Source organism: Mustelus asterias, unplaced genomic scaffold (genome assembly GCF_964213995.1).
Source record: "Mustelus asterias unplaced genomic scaffold, sMusAst1.hap1.1 HAP1_SCAFFOLD_1164, whole genome shotgun sequence".
Classification (NCBI taxonomy): Eukaryota; Metazoa; Chordata; class Chondrichthyes; order Carcharhiniformes; family Triakidae; genus Mustelus; species Mustelus asterias.
In genome coordinates, this window is record NW_027591109.1 from 80,500 (window position 1) to 101,919 (window position 21,420).

Below are 21,420 nucleotides of genomic sequence, written 5' to 3' on the forward strand. Positions count from 1 at the left end.
ACATGGGCCAAAGTGTTGATGTATGTTTGGCTCCTGTTGCATCCAGGTCCAATACCTTTGCTCGGTAAGAAGTCTCACAACACCAGGTTAAAGTCCAACAGGTTTATTTGGAATCACCAGCTTTCGGAGCACTGCCACAGAGAGCCGATCCACGCCACAGTGAGTTACGGGTAGCCCTCCTCGAGGTCAGTGGCGATGACATTTTCTGCATAATCCGATCAGGTGTGGTGCTGGTATCAGATAATGACCATGAAAAGTTGTCACTTTGCTGTAAAAACCCAACCTAATGTCCTTCAGAGTAAGGAAGCAATGCCCTTACACAGTCCCGAAACCAAAGCGTTGGATTTGACACCTAATGCTCGGGACACGCAATGCTGGGGCATAAATTCTGCCCTGTCACTGCTACCCACATCCCTGGCAAAGAAAAGGTGTCATCAGTACATCGTCATTAATGCACCCTGTCCAATAACTTTAAGGTGGCACGGTGTGACACAGTGGTTAGCACTGCTGTCTCACAGCGCCAAGGACTTGGATTTGATTCCTGGCTTGAGTGGCCGTCTGTGTGGAATTTGCACGTTCTCCCCGTGTCTGCATGGGTTTCCTCCCTGTGCTCCGCTTTCCTCCCACAGTCCAAAGATGTGGGGGTCAGGTTGATGGGCTATGCTAAATTGCCCAAAGTGTCCAGGGATGTGTAGGTTAGAGGGATTATCGGGGTAAATGTGTGGGGTTGTGGGGATAGGGCCTGGGGTGGGATTGCTGTCAGTGCAGACACGATGGGCTGAATGGCCTCCTTCTGCACTGTAGAGTTTCTATGATCATCATCGAACCTCGAGGCAAGAATGTTGCAGCTGACTGGAAGAAAATGCATTGCTCAAAGTTGGCCATGATCTCCCATTCGAAAGAAATAAAATTAATCAGCAGTTTTAAAAAATAGTTAATCAGAGTTTGAGCAAAATGTTAGCGTTCACTTTTTGTCAAGTTTTAAAGTTTATTTATTAGTATCATCAGTAGGCTCACATTAACACTGCAATGAAGTTACTGTGAAAATCACCTTGTTGCCACACTCCGGCGCCTGTTCGAGTTACACTGAGGGAGAATTTAGCATGGCCAATGCACCCTAACCAGCACGTCTTTCAGACTGTGGGAGGAAACCGGAGCACCCGGAGGAAACTCACACAGACACAGGGAGACTCCGTACAGACAGTAACCCAAGCCGGGAATCGAACCTGGGTCCCTGGCGCTGTGAGGCAGCAGTGCTAACCACTGTGCCACCGTGCGGTGGCAGGTTATATTTTAGAACTGAATTTTCTGGGGCCAAACACCTTGTGCCATTTTGGCAACTTCAAAATTCAACTAAAACGGCAACTGATTTCTTTAAGAGATGACACTATATTATCCAGTAAGAAGTCTCACAGCACCAGGTTAAAGTCCAACAGGTTTATTTGGTATCATGAGCTTTCGGAGCACTGCTCCTTCATCACCTGATTAACATTAACCTGGCGTTGTGAGACTTCTTACCAGACCCGCCCCAGTCCAACGCCGGCATCTCCACATCATGGCTATCATGCTCCTTAATCAGGTGACTCACCTGAGAAAGGAGCAGCGCTCCGAAAGCTCGTGATACCAAATAAACCTGTTGGACTTTAACCTGGTGTTGTGGGACTTCTCACTGAGATCAAAGCTTAGTGCAGTGGGTAAAATGGACTGACGTATGAGGAGAGATTGACCAGGTTAGGATTGTTTTCTCTGGAGGTCAGATGAATGAGGGGGGATCTCATAGAGACTTATTAAATTCTAATAGGACGAGACAGGGCGGATGCAGGGAGGATGTTCCTGATGGTGGAAGTGTCCAGAACTAGGGGTCACAGTCTGAGGATTCGGGGTAGACCATTTAGGACGAGGAGACATTTCTTCAGCCAAAGAATGGTGAGCCCTGTGGAATTCATTACCGCGGGAAGGTGTTGATGCCAAGACATCGAATGCATTCAAGAGGTGACTCGATCTATCACTTGGGACGAATGGGATAAAAAGGTTATGGGGAGAAAGCAGGATTAGGCTATGGGGTTGGACAATCAGCCATGATCGCAATGAATGGCGGAGCCGGCTCGAAGGGCCAAATGGACTCCTCCTGTCTTACCTTCCATGTTTCTATGACAAAATTTTGTCTCGACTGGTGTTCCACACAAGTACTAGACAGTTCCATGGGTACGATGGCTTTTGAGCGATATGGGCCAAATGTGGGCAATTGGGATCAGCTTAGGGGTTTTAAAGAAAAGGGCAGCATGGACAAGTTGGGCCGAAGGGCCTGTTGCCATGCTGTAAACCTCTATGACTCTAAGTCATTGTTCATATTCCACAGGCCTTCAGAAGTTGCAATAGCATCGTATTTAAAACCAAGGAGATTTCAAATAATGGTACTTTAGCTTAGCTTTTAGATAGTGTAATTCCTATTACATAGAAAACTAGTTCCAGTGATGCAATGTATATAAACACCAAAATTATTTGTTTCGCGCCAAAGATATTGATATGTGAAGCCGATGACAACCATTTCAGAATATACATTTGTACTTGGGTATTAGCTGCCAGCTAAACACTTCACATTAGCATCGCAAGATTGATTCAATGGCCCTAACTTCACCAAGACAGATGAACTCATTTCAATCGTTTTGTCAAAACCCAGAATAAAGGCTTTAAAAAAAAAACATTTTGCTGTAAAACACAAACAATTCCAAAGCTGAAATTAAGGGTTGAATCCAATTGTTTAATCATCTCCTCTTGGCACAATGACAATGGTATGAAGTAAAAGAGACTGAACAAAACCATCACAGGACAATGCATTTAATGCAATGAGCTTTTGATACTCAGTTTGCAGAACTTTCTGAGATGCAGATTAAGTGAGACTTATTGTGCCGATGAAAATGTTTCAGCAGCATTGTAAGAAGAGTATTGAACAGGTGAGCCATGAAGTTGCAGGATTGGAATCGCAGAGCAAGGGGCACTCCCGTTCCTGATGTTAGTTTTACCTTTCTTTCACCCCTCTCTAATATAGCATCAATATTTTCGTCTGTAATGTCGCTCTCTTTAGAAGCAAATACGTGGGTAGCACCGTGACGAATCATCTGCAGCATTTCATCTTTCCCCAGCTTATTGAGATTCTGATCGACTAACCGTCCTGAAAGAATTCAGTCTCGATGTTAAGAAATTGTAAAGAACAAAGAAAATTACAGCACAGGAAAAGGCCCTTCGGCCCCTCCAAGCCTGCACTGACCATGCTGCCCCGACTGAACTAAAACCCCCTACCCTTCCGGGGACCATTTCCCTCTATTCCCATCCTATTCATGGATTTGTCGAGATGCCCCTTGAAACTCACGACCATATCTGCTTCCACTACCTTCCCTGGCAGCGAGTTCCAGGCACCCACCACCCTCTATGTAAAAAACTTGCCTCATACATCTCCGTTAAACCTTGCTCGTCACACCTTAAACCTGTGCCCCATAGTAATTGATTCTTCCACCCTGGGAAAAGCTTCTGACAATCCCTTCTGTCCATGCCTCTCATAATCTTGTAGACTTCTATCAGGTCGCCCCTCAACCTCCATCGCTCCAGTGAGAACAAACCAAGTTTCTCCAACCTCTCCTCATAGCTAATGCCCTCCATACCAGGCAACATCCTGGTATGGAGGGCATTAAACTTGTAGTAATGCAAGAGACGGGTTCACATATTAATAAATAGACACACAAGGGCGATAGTGGAAACTATTGAGCCCACTTTGTTGCACAGCGTACTTTAACTGGCTGTTCACACTCTGTGGAAGATTGCAGAGGGTTTTAATGTTCATTTCTGCATTTTTAAAGACTATTTCAACAAAAGTCAGGAACACATATGCCAGATTGCACAGTTCCAGGTGGTAGGTCCTAATCTATTGTAATGATAATTCATTTTTAAATCATTGGCGATTAGACAAGTTACCTGTGAAAATATTGAAGTTTAATTTTAAAATGTTATGCAGTATTTGAAAAAGAACAGGTTACTGAGGTAATATCCAATGCATTCACAATCCCCAACACAAAGTTTTAACATCCGTGCCATAACTCAGTCGGAGAAAAGAATGCAAGATAAAGTTCTGGAGTGAAGGCTGGGAATGATTTACACTTCTCATGGGACCCCAAAGGTTCAACGATGCCATTTAAAGTTAATACCTCGAAGCACCGAAATATACTGGTAAAACTGTAAGAAACAATAAAGGATGACTAAGAAAGCGATAAAGAAAGGAAAGATAGGTTCTAAAGCTAGGCTAGCTCTAAATGTAAAAAAATGATAGTAAAAGTTTTTACAAGTATATAAAAAGGAATAGAGTGGTTCGAGTGAATACTGGACCCTTGGAGGACGAGAGGGGGGATTTAATAGTGGGAAATGAGGAAATGGCTGAAACTTTAAATACGTTTTTTGTGTCGGTCTTCATGGTGGAAGACACAAATAGTTTACCGAATAGTAACGATAGAGGGTTGGTAGGAGGAGAGGTACTCAATACAATTAATGTTACCAGGGAGGCAGTGCTTGGTAGACTAACGGGACTGAAGGTGGACAAATGCAAGCTTATTCACTTTGGAGGAAATAATAGCAAATTGGATTATTATCCAAACGGAAAAAAATTACAACGTGTTACTGTGCAAAGGGACCTGGGGGTCCTTGTGCATGAGACGCAAAAACCCAGTCTGCAGGTGCAACAGGTGATCAAGGCGGCAAATGGGATGTTGGCCTATATCGCAAGGGGGATAGAATATAAAAGCAGAGATGTCTTGCTGCATCTGTACAGGGCATTGTTGAGGCCGCAGCTGGAATACTGTGTGCAGTATTGGTCCCCTTATTTGCGGAAGGATTTATTGGCCTTGGAGGGACTGCAGAGAAGGTTCACCAGGTTGATACCAGAAATGAGGGTGTTGATTATGAGGAGAGAATGAGCAGATTGGGTTTGTACTCTTTGGAATTTAGAAGGCTAAGGGGGGATGATATAGAGACATTGAAGATAATGAAGGGGCTGGATAGGGTAGAGGTGGAGAGATTCTTTCCACTGAGAAAGGAAGCTAGAACTAGAGGGCACAGCCTCAAAATAAAGGGGGGGGGGTCAGTTTAGGGCAGAGTTGAGGAGGAACTTCTTCTCTCAGAGGGTGGTGAATCTCTGGAATTCTCTGCCCACTGAGGGCAGAGAAAACAAAGGAAGCACCTGGACCTATTTAATTATTTCTCAGATGCATTGATTGCAATCCAGTAACTGGCTGGTGGATCAATGAAGCAATTGAAAAACTTGCCACTGCACACTGGAGGGGAATTAGAATCTCCACTGTGTTTGTGGATTGGAGTCAAGTACTGACAGATGCCCTTCCCTGAAGCATATTAGTGAAGCAGCTGAACAATTCCTGTTCCCAGGAGCAGGCTGAGGGTAAGAGAGTTGGTTTTCTGACTTTAATTAATTATTTATTTTTTCAGTTAATTTTGGGTTTAAAATCGGAGGTTTTTTTCAAAACCGGAAGTAGGGCCAGGAGTGGCCAGGGGAAGTTTTTGGAGGGTTTAAAAGTGCACCAAAGTATACAGCGGGCAGCATCGTAGCGGGCAGCAGAGTGAGTGGGAAGTTGAGTGACGTGTCAGGGCTTTGGCTCACAGAGCTTGGACGAGCAGGGGTGAGTTTTTGTTTCCTTACATTCTTATTAACTTTTCACTGTCTTATTTGACATAAAGTGTCCAGTATGAGTGTGAAACCAGAGTGTTGTTCCCAGTGTAGGATGTGGGAGGTCCTGGAGGCATCTGGCCTCCCGGACATCCACATCTGTGAGGGGTGTGTCGAGCTGCGGTTCCTGAGGGACCGTGTTAGGGAGCTGGAACAGCAGCTCGAGGATCTTAGGCTGATGAGGGAGAATGAGGAGGTGATAGACAAGAGCTATCATCAGGTGGTCACACCAGGGCCACGGGAGGAGGCCAAGTGGGTGACGGCCAGGAAGGGTAAGGCTAGGGTGGTTGAGAGCACCCCAGTGGATATGCCCCTGCACAACAAGTACTCCTGCTTGAGTACTGCTGGGGGGGACAGCCCGCCTGGGGGAAGCAGCAGTGGCCGTGTCTCCGGAGTGGAGTCCAGCCCTGTAACTCAGAGGGCTAAGGAAAAGAGGAGGAAGGCGGTATTAATCGGGGACTCGATGGTGAAGGGGACAGACAGGCGTTTCTGCGGAGGTAGGCGGGAGTCTCGCATGGTGGTCTGCCTCCCTGGGGCCGGGATCCAGGATGTTGCTAGTCGCGTCCCGGAAATCCTGAGGTGGGAGGGAGAGGAACCTGAGGTAGCGGTACATATTGGAACCGCTGATGTGGGTAGGAAGGGAGAAGGGGTCATGAAAAGGGAGTACAGGGAATTAGGGAGACAGCTGAGGAAGAGGAAAGCAAAGGTAGTAATCTCAGGATTACTGTCTGTGCCACGGGAAGGTGAGGGCAGGAATGGAGTGAGGTGGAAGATGAATGTGTGGCTGAGGGACTGGTGCAGGGGGCAGGGATTCAGGTTCCTGGACCATTGGGACCTCTTTAGGGGCAGGGGTGATCTGTATACAAAAAACGGGTGGAACTTGAATCACAGGGGGACCAATATCCTGGCCGGTAGGTTGGCTAAGGCTACTGGGGAGTATTTAAACTAGATAGGTTTGGGGGGAGGGGAGCTAGAAGAGTTGACTAGGATCAAGGAACTAATTGATGGGGGGAAGGATGCAGGGGTAAGGGGAATTACAAAATTAATGGTAGAGGAGAGGGTGCAAGTGAATGAAGGCGGTAATTCAGATAAGGGAGTAGAGGGAGAGGGTGTTCGCGACTCATCAAAGCGGGTCCAGATAAAAGCTGGAATAAAGACACTTTGCCTGAATGCACGAAGCATTCGGAACAAGGTAAATGAGTTGATGGTGCAAATCAGCACAAGTGGGTACGATCGAGTGGCCATTACAGAAACGTGGCTGAAAGGTGACCAGGACTGGGAGATGAATATCCAGGGGTATCAGGCGTTTAGGAAAAATAGACAGGAAGGAAAAGGTGGTGGGGTCGCGCTATTAATAAGAGATAATATCAGGGTAGTACTGAGGGATGACATAGGCTCTGAGGAACAAAACGTGGAATCATTATGGGTAGAGATGAGGAATAGTAGAGGGAGAAAGACACTAGTAGGTGTGGTATTTAGGCCCCCAAATAATAATGTTGAGGTAGGGAGGGCTATAAACATGCGGATAAGGGATGCGTGTAAAAACGGAACGGCAATAATCATGGGGGACTTCAACATGCACATTGACTGGCAGACTCAAGTCGGTAAGGGTGGAATGGAGGAAGAGTTCTTAGAATGCTGTCGGGATAGTTTCCTTGATCAGCATGTTACGGAACCGACGAGGGAACGAGCTATTTTGGATCTGGTATTGTGTAACGAGGTAGGTAGAATTAAGGATCTTATTGTGAAGGACCCTCTTGGGTCTAGTGACCACAATATGGTCGAATTTCTGATTCAGATGGAAGAGGAGAAAGTTTGGTCCCAAACCAGTGTCCTCTGTTTGAACAGAGGGAAATATGATAGGATGAGGGATGAATTGGCTAAGGTAGACTGGGAGAGCAGGCTGGCAGGTAGGATAGCTGAGGAACAGTGGAGGATTTTTAAGGAGATCCTTTTCAGTTCTCAGCAAAAATATATTCCAGCAAAAAACAAGGATTGTAAGAAAAGGGAGAACCAGCCGTGGATAACGAAGGAAATAAAGGAGAGTATTAAAATAAAAACAGCTGCGTCCAGAGTGGCCAAAAATAGTGGAGAAACAAGTGATTGGGAAAAATTTAAGAAACAACAAAGAGAGACGAAGAAAGCGATAAAGAAAGGAAGGATAGACTATGAAGCTAGGCTAGCAATTAATATAAAAAATGATAGTAAAAGTTTTTATAAATATATAAAAAGGAATAGAGTGGCTCGAGTGAATGTTGGAGCCTTGGAGGACGAGAGGGGGAGTTAATAGTGGGAAATGAGGATATGGCTGAGTCTTTAAATAAGTTTTTTGTGTCGGTCTTTACGGTGGAGGACACAGATAGTTTGCCAAATATTAACGATAGAGGGTTGGCAGCAGGAGAAATACTTTATACAATTAATGTTACCAGAGAGGCAGTGCTGGGTAGACTAATGGGACTGAAGGTGGACAAGTCGCCGGGTCCGGATGGAATGCATCCCAGGGTATTGAAAGAAATGTCACAGGTAACAGTGGATGCGTTAGTGATTATTTATCAAAACTCGTTGCATTCTGGGGTAGTGCCGGTTGATTGGAAAACGGCTAATGTTACGCCGCTGTTTAAAAAAGGAAGGAGACAAAAGGCGGGTAACTATAGGCCGGTCAGCTTAACGACTGTAGTAGGGAAAATGCTGGAATCCATTCTTAAAGAGGAGATAGCAGGGCATCTGGATAGAAATGGTTCGATCAATCAGACGCAGCATGGATTCATGAGGGGAAAGTCGTGCTTGACGAACATGTTGGATTTTTATGAAGATGTGACTAGGGCGGTTGATGGAGGAGAACCGGTGGATGCGGTGTTTTTGGATTTCCAAAAGGCGTTTGATAAGGTGCCCCATAAAAGGCTGCTGAAGAAGATTAGGGCACACGGAGTTGGGGGTCGTGTGTTAAAGTGGATTGGGGACTGGCTATCCGACAGGAAGCAAAGATTCAGAATAAATGGGTGTTTTTCCGGTTGGAGGAAGGGAACTAGTGGCATGCCGCAGGGATCGGTACTCGGGCCGCAACTATTTACCATTTATATAGATGATCTGGAGGAGGGGACGGAGTGTAGGGTAACGAAGTTTGCAGACGACACAAAGATAAGTGGAAAAGTGAATCGTGTGGAGGACGGAGAAGATCTGCAGAGAGATTTGGACAGGCTGAGTGAGTGGGCGAGGATATGGCAAATGGAGTATAACGTTGATAAATGCGAGGTTTTACACTTTGGAGGAAATAATAACAAATGGGATTACTATCTCAATGGAAACAAATTAAAACATGCTACCGTGCAAAGGGACCTGGGGGTCCTTGTGCATGAGACACAAAAGCCCAGTCTGCAGGTACAACAGGTGATCAAGAAGGCAAATGGGATGTTGGCCTATATTGCGAGAGGGATAGAATATAAAAGCAAGGATGTCTTGATGCACCTGTACAGGGCATTGGTGAGGCCGCAGCTGGAATACTGTGTGCAGTATTGGTCCCCTTATACGAGGAAGGATATATTGGCATTGGAGGGAGTGCAGAGCAGGTTCACCAGGTTGATACCGGAGATGAGGGGTTTGGATTATGAGGAGAGGCTGAGGAGATTGGGTTTGTACTCGTTGGAGTTTAGAAGGATGAGGGGGGATCTTATGGAGACTTATAAGATAATGCGGGGGCTGGATAGGGTGGAGGCGGAGAGATTCTTTCCACTTAGTAAGGAAGTTAAAACTAGAGGACACAGCCTCAAAATAAAGGGGGGTCGGTTTAAGACAGAGTTGTGGAGGAACTTCCTCTCCCAGAGGGTGGTGAATCTCTGGAATTCTCTGCCCACTGAGGTGGTGGAAGCTACCTTGCTGAATATGTTTAAAGCGCGGGTGGATGTATTCCTGATCGGTAAGGGAATTAAGGGTTATGGGGTTCAGGCGGGTAAGTGGTACTGATCCACGTCAGATAAGCCATGATCTTACTGAATGGCGGGGCAGGCTCGAGGGGCTAGCTGGCCTACTCCTGCTTCTATTTCTTATGTTCTTATGTTCTTAATTGGGGAGCCCTGCTCCCTTTTGCTGCTCACTATAAACTTTAATTCAAACTTCGCAAATGAGTGAGATTTGAATTCATAAGCCCTTGGTACACGAGGCAATCACGAAGCACTTATTAAAATCCGTGCATCAGTTGTTTTGTGTAAAACTGAATCACGGAAGGCAGTTCCTGACAGTGACACCTCAGCATTACTGAAACTTAAAATGGATTTCATTTCCAAACTCTCAATTGGATTTGGAAGTTAATTGGTGAGGAGAAACAAGATTCCCAGTCAACTGAAATCACACCACGCCAATTCTGAAAACAACCGCACGCTCCATTCAAATAAAGAGAAGCAAACTATAGGCCTTTGCTGAAATATTTCCACCAGTTCAGTCGAGCGGAGTTTTAAAGAAACCATGGGAGCAACACACGGAAGATTTGAGGGGGTATCAGTGGCAGTAAAATACCAAATGTCGCTTGATCAGTGCACTTGGATGTTAAAACCAGCTACGATAGTTATATATTCAACAGTACGTGGGTTTCAGAACACAAATAACTAATCGGTCACTAACTTACCATAGCTTGGAGGTCTACCTGAGGGTTCCAGTCTGAGTCGTATAGGATTACTACATCTGCCGTGGCTCGATTTATACCAAGACCCCCAGAGCGTGTGCTTAACATGAAGATAAATTTTGAGCTCCCAGGACTATTGAAAGCAGAAATAGAATCCTGGAGGGATGAGAGAGAAAAGTTAAGCCAGAATTGAAGAAACGATTGTGACCAATCTTTTTACTAATTGTTGGAAAATTTCAATTTTAAAAATACAAATAGATGCCAGATTCAAATTGAATATTCATATTTCTTGTTTGAAAACCTTGAGTATTTTTTGTAACCTTAAGTCTGGAATTCTTACTTAGATAATAGAGCCTCAGATCAATTTAAGAGGTGAGAACGTTCCTCAAACAAACTCAGTTTTGAAAGCACAGGGCAAAAAAACATACTTGTCTCTCCTCATGCGGTGTCTGTCCATCCAGTCTACAATCCTCGTAGTTTCTCCACATACAATAATCTTCCAAGATATCCAGCAACCTGGTCATTTGGCTGTAGATCAACACCCGAGAACCTGTGGAAAAGAAGATCATTCATCAGGGTAATCGGTTGATCGGTAGCCAAGAACACAGCGCAGATACACAAATGCTTCAAAAACATACATCTACTGATGTGGCTAATGGAAACCAAATTTCAGTGGGAACAAGCAGGATGTAGAGTAATCTAGTAAACTAGTTATAGTCCAGGAGGCATAAGTGAACACACATAACCAACTCCAATTTTATAATTCATCCAATGTGGACTGCCCATGTGACCCAGCTGCCTTGATTGATGGGAATGATTTCAAAGGGTTTATATTCCAGGTGGATTCCAGACGGTGCTGCAGATTGGGCAGCTAAAATTAAACCCGAATCAAAAAATAGCTGCAATCCCAAACCATGTAATTATTCCATTCACCTTCTCCCAACACGTTAGCCCCCAATTTTCAGAGTATTTGGCTCCTGTAACTATTCCCCCGGAAGGAGGATGGGGCCCATCAAGCATTGCAGAGGCCTGTGATCCAACTCTCCTCATGAAGAATATTTGATGCTAAATCGGCCAGTTTTTGGGAGCCCCCAGCCCCAGTGGATGGCGTGTGGCAGGCCAGAATGACTAAAACAGGATGCGATTTCAGATCAAGACACACTATTGTTTTAAACAGTCACTAAAACTTGTGAAATAAAAGCTAAATAGATGGAAGCAAAGTTCTGGAAATACTCAGCAGGTCAGGCAGCATCTGTGGAGAGGGGAGTTCTGAAGAGTCATAGTTGACCCTTCGCTGATGCTACCAGATTAGTTGAGTATTTTCAGCAGTTTTTAACTCATTAAAACCTGTGCTGATTTGTAACCCAAAACATCACAGCATGCAATCTGCTGTACCTTGCTGCACAGGTCAAATGCTGCCATGGTGTCATCAGTCATCATTTTCAAATTCTTTTGCCAACATCATCGTGGAAATCCTTGCATGCTTACGAAGGATAAACATCACAAACCCCTTTCATTGACTAAAAATCCTGTTCTATATTTGATCAGTCTGCAGCACAGGTACAGTACTGCTCCAGAGCATGAGAAAGTCTGACATCGCACTCGGAAATGCACAAATATCCATGCAGGCGGTTGTTTACAGCCAATCTATATACCAGGATGTTTGATTTTCCATTCCACCGGATTTCCTTATATATGGATCGGACTACACAGTAGTTTTTGTTCAATTCCTCCTGGTCTTCAGAGTCTCAATTAATTTGGTCATGGATTCGAGTTCGAGTGACTGGCATGCTCTTTGAATTTCCAATCGAATCTGAATCCAAACCTACATCCTCCCAAAGAAGGAACTTTAACATTAAGCTAATTCTTAATCCATTGTGACAATGTCATCTATTTCACAAAGCGTGAATTTTATTACTATATTTACTCTCTAATAACAGATCTGTTGAACATATTCTAAAAAGCTAATTTGCATTGCGTTTTAGTTTGGTTATCTCCTCAAGGATATCCCAGGAAGCTTCTTTGCCTGTCCTACCATTGCTGATTCCAGAGTTTATTGCATATTAATTTCTAACACATTTTGGAATATTTTCAATTAATTTCCCTTTACGGCCTGGCAATCGTTAATTTGGGCCTTATGCCTTATGTTGCCCCCCCCGCCCCAACCCCATCCGAGCTACTCAAGTATCCACGAAACTATCAAATCACTCCATGTCTCCTTCCTATAGAAAGATTGAAAGACAGAAAGGGAAACAAAAGCCTTGACCAGGCCTGCGGCTGACCTTGCTCCTTCACTTTCGGCAGCAGTTTGTCCAGTACCACCATTTTGCCACTGTTAACTACCAGGTGAGTGTCAGTGGTGTAAGGTGGGCCAGGTTCAGCTCCGTCAAACAGATAGGGGTGGTTGCAGCACTTGCGCAGTTGCATCAGTCTATTCAATAGACGCATTTTGTCCATTTTCCCTGAGGAGTTCAGGATGTCAATATCCTTCATTAATATCCTGGTGGACCTGTCAGCAAGGCCAGAATTAAAACTCATCACACCAACTTGGAGATAAATTCATTTTTTTAATGGAGCTCAACAGAAAGCAATTACAACCTAAAATGAATGCTTTGTTCTCGAGGTGCCTCGGACAAAGTCTAGGATCCACATTCCAACCCCTCTCACCGACCAGGGAACAGGGTGCTCCATCTAAGCCTCACAGATATAGAAACCCATATCATACGACAAATACACACTCAACATTTTGTTCTTTGATATAAAGCACAATTCATCCCAAATGGCCAGGGTTTGAAGGGATGGGAATATTCCTTTTCATGTCATTTGGATGCGAGCAATATGAAGTAATCTGGGATTAAGTATTTGTAACGCAGAAACAGGCCGTTTAGATCAACAATTCCAGATCAGTGTTCATGATCAGAGTCTCCTCACACCTTCGATTTCTTTTTCCATTCTATGTTTAACAAACTTCTCTAAAATGCATCAATGTCATGCCTCTCCTTGTGGTAGTGAGTTCCACACTAACCACTCTGCCACTTTCTTTTTTGAATCTTCTCCTAAATTCCTGTTTGATTTATGAGTGACTATTTTATATTTATGGCAGCGATCCTGGCATCACCGTGAGGCAATGACATTGTGTTACATCGGGTGCAGTCTCATTTTGAAGGGCTTTGCAGCGTTCTACTTGACCAACTGGATAGACCTGGTTAATAAGTTTGGAGGGGACACCTCACTAGTACCTGATCAGGTGGGTATCAATAATGGGCTGCATTGGGGTTTGAAAGAAGAAAGCCCAAAGCTGAGAGCAAAGTAGTTTGAAAGCACTGTAATAATCACACTTGAATGGCAATCGTCCAGTCTGAATTCAATGATGATCTTCTGTTTCGGGCAAACATAATGGAAATGATTGAGGGAAGTTAGAATTCCAAACACAAAAATCTTACAGATCAGACGGAAGCAAGATGGTCAATAGTAGGGAGTCAGCCTATTATTGATGCATTGGGTAAAATCACACTCGCTTACACTGGTGAATCTATTCCCTTAGTTCTACAAATGCTCTAATTGTTGATTGAAGTGCAGCACAATTTCAATGAGTTGTTGCAAGATGATGCCGTACTTCACAATGCAACACATTAAGATTCACAAGTTGTGCACTCACCATTCCCGTTGCATTTTGCTCAGGCCCACATACATTTTGACTTCCTTTTTTGGCGGCAGGCTCTTTTCTACCTCAGCTTTAATATGTGGGAGGAGGAAGGGTCTCAATACCTAATTCAGGTGAGAATACATGCTTTTTACACACTGATGATGCCCAAGAAGGTCAAGCAAAATAATGCAATGTTACAAAAGCTGCACTGAACAGTTCTGTGGACTGAAGCACAGGTTCAACAAAAACAGCTGAACAAGCCATGGGTTGAAGCACATCTGCAGGTGTGGGCTGAATGTTCGCTTGATGAAAACACCTACAACTTCAGATTAGATTGTCAACAGCTTTATTCTGCAACATAACAGATCAGACCTTGGAATCCAGCCCTTTATGAGAAAGAAATACAGTAACCTTAAATTCACTTCCCTCATTCCCCAACAATGTACATTTCTACAATACCTTTAACATAGGTGGCATGGTGGCACAGTGGTTGGCACTCCTGTCTCACAGCACCAGGAACCCAGGTTCAATTCTGGCCTCGGGTCACTCTCTGTGTGGAGTTTGTGCATTCTCCCCGTGTCTGCTCCAGTTTCCTCCCACATTCCAAAGATGTGCGGGTCAGGTTGATTGGCTATGCTAAATAAACCTTTGGTGTCAGTGGGATTGGCGGGGTAAATATGTGGGGTTGGTGCAGACTTGATGGGCCAAATGGCCTCCTTCTGCACTGTCGGGATTCTATGATCATAAGATGTCTACAGGATCATCACAGGGACAATTATCAGACAAATTTGACACCGAGCTACCAAAAAAACATTAAGAGGTGACCAAGGAGTTTTTAAAGCAGTGTCTTAAATAAGGATGAGCTGGAGAGGCAGAGAGATTTAGGGAAATAATTCCAGTGCTTTGGGCTAAACAGCTGGAGGTTGACCATCAACGATGCACAAATGGAGCAGTGGACAGAACTTGGTTCATGTCAGCAGCAGTTCTGATGAATTGAATCTTCCACGTGGTGCAAGGTGGGAGGCTGTTTAGGAAAACCTCGTGCTAATTAAGGGTGTGAACAAGGGCGGGCGATATTATGGTGGTGGTATTGGTAATATTGAGAATATGGGGTTGGAAATGTAGTTCTGGCTCAATTAGGAGATCACAATTGCAAAGAGTTTGGTGAAGCCTCAGACAGACAGGAACCAGACAGAGGTTTGGAGTGAATGGTTAGGAAATGGAGCTTGTAGTGTGAACAGAAGAGGAGATAAATCCGAGTAATTGTAACCTACCATTCCTCCTCTCTCCCAACCCATTTCAGCTTCTCAAATAGTGGATAGACATTTCAGCAAATACAAATTATTCTATTTCCCTTACCCTGCACCTCCCAAAATGTGATAAAAACACTTTAATTTAGCAAGTCTTCCTGATCAGGAAGCAGTTCTACTGGAGATCCAGCATCAATTGAAATGCTCTTATCAAGGTCGGGATCAGCAATTGGAACAGCCCGTGGGGATGCTTAATGGGCCTTGTTACCAAGGTCAACTGAGGAGTTCAATATATGGCCACAGAAAAAATAATTGAGAGTAAATGAAGCGGAAGAAATCTCTACCCCTTCACCATATTATGTAATATCTGAAGTGATTCAAATTATTCAGATCTGGCTAAAATGTCCACCCTAATTAAAAACAGCTGTGGTAGTTGCCTCCATCGACTGAAAGGCAATAATTATCTATTCGTCTCATCAATTTCTAAGTTGCCTATTACTGAACCTTAAATGCCATGTTTACTTCAGGCACTATTTACTGAATGCAAGAACACCTGGTAAATGTTCATTTAGCTTTGTGCCCTTTAACATTTCTAATCCATTCTAAGTGGGATGCAGCTGGACTGGGCAGAAACTATTCTCGTTACACGAATAGCGCCACCACTTAATTCCATAAGACCATAAGACCATAAGACATAGGAGCGGAAGTAAGGCCATTCGGCCCATCGAGTCCACTCCACCATTCAATCATGGTTGATTTCAACTCCATTTACCCGCTCTCTCCCCATAGCCCTTAATTCCTCGAGAAATCAAGAATTTATCAATTTCTGTCTTGAAGACGCTCAACGTCTCGGCCTCCACAGCCCTCTGTGGCAATGAATTCCACAGACCCACCACTCTCTGGCTGAAGAAATTTCCCCTCATCTCTGTTCTAAAGTGACTCCCTTTTATTCTAAGGCTGTGCCCCCGCGTCCTAGTCTCCCCTGTTAATGGAAACAACTTCCCTACGTCCATCCTATCTAAGCCGTTCATTATCTTGTAAGTTTCTATCAGATCTCCCCTCAACCTCCTAAACTCCAATGAATATAATCCCACGATCCTCAGACGTTCATCGTATGTCAGGCCTACCATTCCTGGGATCATCCGTGTGAATCTCCGCTGGACCCGCTCCAGTGCCAGTATGTCCTTCCTGAGGTGTGGGGCCCAAAATTGCTCACAGTACTCCAAATGGGGCCTAACCAGTGCTTTATAAAGCCTCAGAAGTACATCCCTGCTTTTGTATTCCAAGCCTCTTGAGATAAATGACAACATTACATTTGCTTTCTTAATTACGGACTCAACCTGCAAGTTTACCTTTAGAGAATCCTGGACTAGGACTCCCAAGTCCCTTTGCACTTTAGCATTATGAATTTTGTCACCGTTTAGAAAATAGTCCATGCCTCTATTCTTTTTTCCAAAGTGTACAACCTCGCACTTGCCCACGTTGAATTTCATCAGCCACTTCTTGGACCACTCTCCTAAACTGTCTAAATCTTTCTGCAGCCTCCCCACCTCCTCAATACTACCTGCCCCTCCACCTATCTTTGTATCATCGGCAAACTTGGCCAGAATGCTCCCAGTCCCGTCATCTAGATCGTTAATATATAAAGAGAACAGCTGTGGCCCCAACACTGAACCCTGCGGGACACCACTTGTCACCGGTTGCCATTCTGAGAAAGAACCTTTTATCCCAACTCTCTGCCTTCTGTCTGACAGCCAATCGTCAATCCATGTTAGTACCTTGCCTCGAATACCATGGGCCCTTATTTTACTCAGCAGTCTCCCGTGAGGCACCTTGTCAAAGGCCTTTTGGAAGTCAAGATAGATAACATCCATTGGCTCTCCTTGGTCTAACCTATTTGTTATCTCTTCAAAGAACTCTAACAGGTTTGTCAGGCACGACCTCCCCTTACTAAATCCATGCTGACTTGTCTTAATCCGACCCTGCACTTCCAAGAATTTAGAAATCTCATCCTTAACGATGGATTCTAGAATTTTGCCAACAACTGAGGTTAGGCTAATTGGCCTATAATTTTCCATCTTTTTTCTTGTTCCCTTCTTGAACAGTGGGGTTACAACAGCGATTTTCCAATCCTCTGGGACTTTCCCTGACTCCAGTGACTTTTGAAAGATCATAACTAACGCCTCCACTATTTCTTCAGCTATCTCCTTTAGAACTCTAGGATGTAGCCCATCTGGGCCCGGAGATTTATCAATTTTCAGACCTTTTAGTTTCCAGTGGATCGCAGGTAAGTCATGTCTGCAAGAAGTGGTGGAACTAGAAAATGCTGGAATCCATCATTAAGGAAGAAATAGCAGGCCATCTGGATAAGAATGGTTCGATTAAGCAGACGCAGCATGGATTCATGAGGGGAAAGTCGTGCTTGACGAACTTGTTGGATTTTTATGAAGATGTGACTGGTGCGGTTGACGGAGGGGAACCGGTGGATGCGGTGTTTTTGGATTTCCAAAAGGCGTTTGATAAGGTGCCTCACAAAAGGTTGCTGCAGAAGCTTGGGTCACACGGAGTTGTGGGTAGGGTGTTCACGTGGATTGGGGATTGGATATCCGACAGGAAGCAGAGCGTCAGAATAAGTGGGTACTTTTCTGGTTGGCGGATGGTAACTAGTGGCGTGCCGCAGGGATCGGTACTGGGGCCTCAACTATTTACCATTTATATAGACGATCTGGAGGAGGGGACTGAGTGTAGGGTAACAAAGTTTGCTGACGACACAAAGATAAATGGAAAAGCGTATCGTGTGGAGGGCATAGAAGGTCTGCAGAGAGATTTGGACAGGCTGAGTTAGTGGGTGAGGATCTGGCAGATGGAGTATAACGTTGACAAATGCGAGGTTATTCACTTTGGAGGAAATAATAGCAAATTGATTATCTAAATGGAAAGAAATTCCAACTTGCTACTGTGCAAAGGGACCTGGGGGCCCTTGTGCATGAGACGCAAAAACCCACTCTGCAGTTGCAACAGGTGATCAAGAAGGCAAATGGGATGTTGGCCTATACCGCAAGGGGATAGAATATAAAAGCAGAGATCTCTTGCTGCATCTGTACAGGGCATTGGTGAGGCCGCAGCTGGAATACTGTGTGCAGTATTGGTCCCCTTATTTGCGGAAGGATATATTGGCCTTGGAGGGAGTGCAGAGAAGGTTCACCAGGTTGATACCAGAGATGAGGGGTGTTGATTATGAGGAGAGACTGAGCAGATTGGGTTTGTATTATTTGGAATTTAGAAGGCTGAGGGGGGATGTTACAGAGACCTAAAAGATAATGAAGGGGCTGGATAGGGTAGAGGTGGAGAGATTCTTTCCACTTCGAAAGGAAGCTCGAACGAGAGGGCACAGCCTCAAAATAAAGGGGGGTCAGTTTCGGACAGAGTTGAGGAGGAACTTCTTCTCTCAGAGGGTGGTGAATCTCTGGAATTCTTTGCCCACTGAAGTGGTGGAGGCTACCTCGTTGAATATGTTTAAATCACGGATAGATGGATTCCTGATCGGTAAGGGAATTAGGGGTTATGGGGAACAGGTGGGTAAGTGGAACTGATCCACTTCAGATCAGCCATGATCTTCTTGAATGGCGGGGCAGGCTCGAGGGGCTAGATGGCCTACTCCTGCTCCTATTTCTTATGTTCTTATGTTCTTTATCACTTCATAAAAGTCAAATTAATTTGTAATTCACACGCAGTAACTCAAAATTTAACACTGCTCGGGATAAAGAGTTAGTAGAATATAGATCCTCAGTTTTTGCCATCACATTTTTAATCAATGAATTAACAGTTCTAAATCTACCAGGGCAAGTCAAAGGCCAGGAATCCTGCGGTGAGTAACTCGCCTCCTTATTCCCCAAAGCTTCTCCACCAGATACAAAGCATAAGTCAGGGGTGTGATGGATACTCTCCATTTGCCTGGATGAGTGCAGCTCCAACAACAGTCATGAAGTTCAACACCATCCAAGACAAAGCAGCCCACTTGATTGCTGCCCCTTCCACAAACTCCCTCCACCACCGATGAACAGTGACAGCCGTGTGTACCATCTACACGATGCACTGCAGGAATTCACCAGGGTTCCTTAGGCAGCACCTTCCAAACTCTCAGCCACTGCCACCTAGAAGGACAAGAGCAGCAGGTACCTGGGGGCACCACCACCTGGAGGTTTCCCTCCAAGTCACTCATCATCCTGACTTTGGAAACATATCGCTGCTTGTTCACCGTCATTGGGTCAAAAAACCTGGAACTCCTTCCCTAACAGCACTGTGGATGTACCTAGAACTTCAGGCACTGCAGTGGTTCAAGAAGGCAGCTCACCACCACCTTCTGAAGGGCAACATGGGATGGCCAATAAATGCTGGTCTAGTCAACGACATCCACACCCAGTAAATGAAGAAAAGAAACCTTGCTGCTTCTTCAAATTAGCCCCAAACACTCTCAAGGCACATCACTTCATCACACAAATATACAACTTTGTGAATAATATTTCTGAGGGCGATGGGCCCAAAATAACTTTGCATTTTAATGACGTCCCAGCATCAGAATACAGATAAGATAAGAAGCTTCCCATGTGCAATCGCTCAGCCAGCTTCTGGTCCCCGAAGCAGTTGTTTGTGTCAAACCAAGAATCAAAGTCCTGCAAAGAACAACAAGTGGCTCTAGTCATGCCAACCCCAAACGTTTTAGCATATTGTGTTCCTTCCATCAACGCCTCATCCAATGGTTTCAATTATTACATTGTTTATCACTAGAAGAACAAGAATGGCAATTTAAAAAGGTAGCATCCAAATTAGATCGTTCACAAATGATATCATAAAACAGATGCCCAGCTGCTCATAACAATTGCAAATCAGTTTCAGCTGGTCGGCAGGTGAGCAATTGAACATGGAAAAAAATCATTTTTTCCCTTGGACCACCTACTCCCATCTCTGTAACAAGCTACAGGACACCCACACAGGAAGAATGGGCAGTTAGGCATTCAGTTAGAAACATAGCTTTTCTTACTTTAACAAAAAAAAAAGAAATACTAAAATACTTCTGATAGCTAATTTGTGGATTGAGATAGATATGGATAAAGTAAGCTCTCACCCCAGCAAGCTTTTAATGTAAGTTTAGAATTGTGACACAAGGTGACAGTTTTGCTCAAGGAAACATCAAGCATGTTAAATCCGCTTCGCAGTGTAAGGCAGATGTGACACTGAGCATCAGGAATGGTCAATAGCAGTTTGAAGGGTTAGAGGAGCAGACATCAACAATTGGACTCTGCATCGGCACACATATGGTGAATATAGTGCTCACAAAATGTGAGCAGGTGGACGAATTAATACACAGACTGCGGCCATTTAACTCCCTGGCTGCTCCCAATGCAAGGAACAATGGTGTCACACAACACCCTCCAGCAAGTTGGACAGCTTCCCCGACACTCGCTTCAAAAATGAAAAAGACACAACTTTGCAGCATTCTCTCATGCCTTCCAAAAAGAAATAGGTTGAAACACTGTAATTGAACCTTAGACAAACGGTACTGTCACTGTCAAGCTGCTTTTCTCATTACTTACTGCAGACGAATTGAAGACATCCAGGAGGAGGAAGTTGAGCAGAGCCCAGAGTTCGTGTAGGTTGTTCTGAAGTGGTGAACCCGTGAGCAATAATCCATTTGTTGTTTTGAATTCTCTCACTATTTCAGAGTGCTGTAAATTTAGCAGATTTAAAAACATGACTGTACAAACTGGGTACAAGTTCGAATCATACTGCTGGCACAACTGTAGATTCAGACTGCATTTAAAAGTTCGCTGATCTTTTAGGTGTTTATTCGTGTCTGTCATTTCTCCAATTAATTCAGATATAGTGGCACCAAATGCTTTGCATTAGGAAGCAAAAAGCAAGTGTAGTAATAGAACATGAAGATTACAAACGGTTATCTATAACTTGCCAGACGGGAATATGGAAACTTCCAGAGCCGTCCACAATTGAATGGCATTTCTTTCAAATCGAAGCAATGGTTGTGGAAGGAGCAGCTGGTTAAAAAGCAATGGTTGTGGAAGGGACAGCTGGTTAAAAAGCAATGGTTGTGGAAGGGACAGCTGGTTAAAAAGCAATGGTTGTGGAAGGGACAGCTGGTTAAAAAGCAATGGTTGTGGAAGGGACA

The 21,420-nt window shown here is 44.4% G+C and overlaps 1 protein-coding gene across 1 annotated transcript in view; it reads right to left on the reverse strand.

Moving 5' to 3' along the window:
- Nucleotides 1-402: 402 nt before the first annotated feature.
- Nucleotides 403-21,420, reverse strand: part of LOC144487959 (SWI/SNF-related matrix-associated actin-dependent regulator of chromatin subfamily A member 5-like) — a gene marked incomplete at its 5' end in the record, with an annotated part of 28,842 nt that continues 7,824 nt past the window's right edge. Inside the window, 9 exons of the mRNA XM_078206003.1 lie at nt 403-414; nt 3,024-3,172; nt 3,769-3,919; nt 10,344-10,496; nt 10,769-10,890; nt 12,623-12,849; nt 13,999-14,110; nt 19,843-19,909; nt 20,831-20,962. Of these exons, the coding sequence (XP_078062129.1) occupies nt 403-414; nt 3,024-3,172; nt 3,769-3,919; nt 10,344-10,496; nt 10,769-10,890; nt 12,623-12,849; nt 13,999-14,110; nt 19,843-19,909; nt 20,831-20,962 (1,125 nt within the window). The remainder of the gene's footprint in view (nt 415-3,023; nt 3,173-3,768; nt 3,920-10,343; nt 10,497-10,768; nt 10,891-12,622; nt 12,850-13,998; nt 14,111-19,842; nt 19,910-20,830; nt 20,963-21,420) is intronic.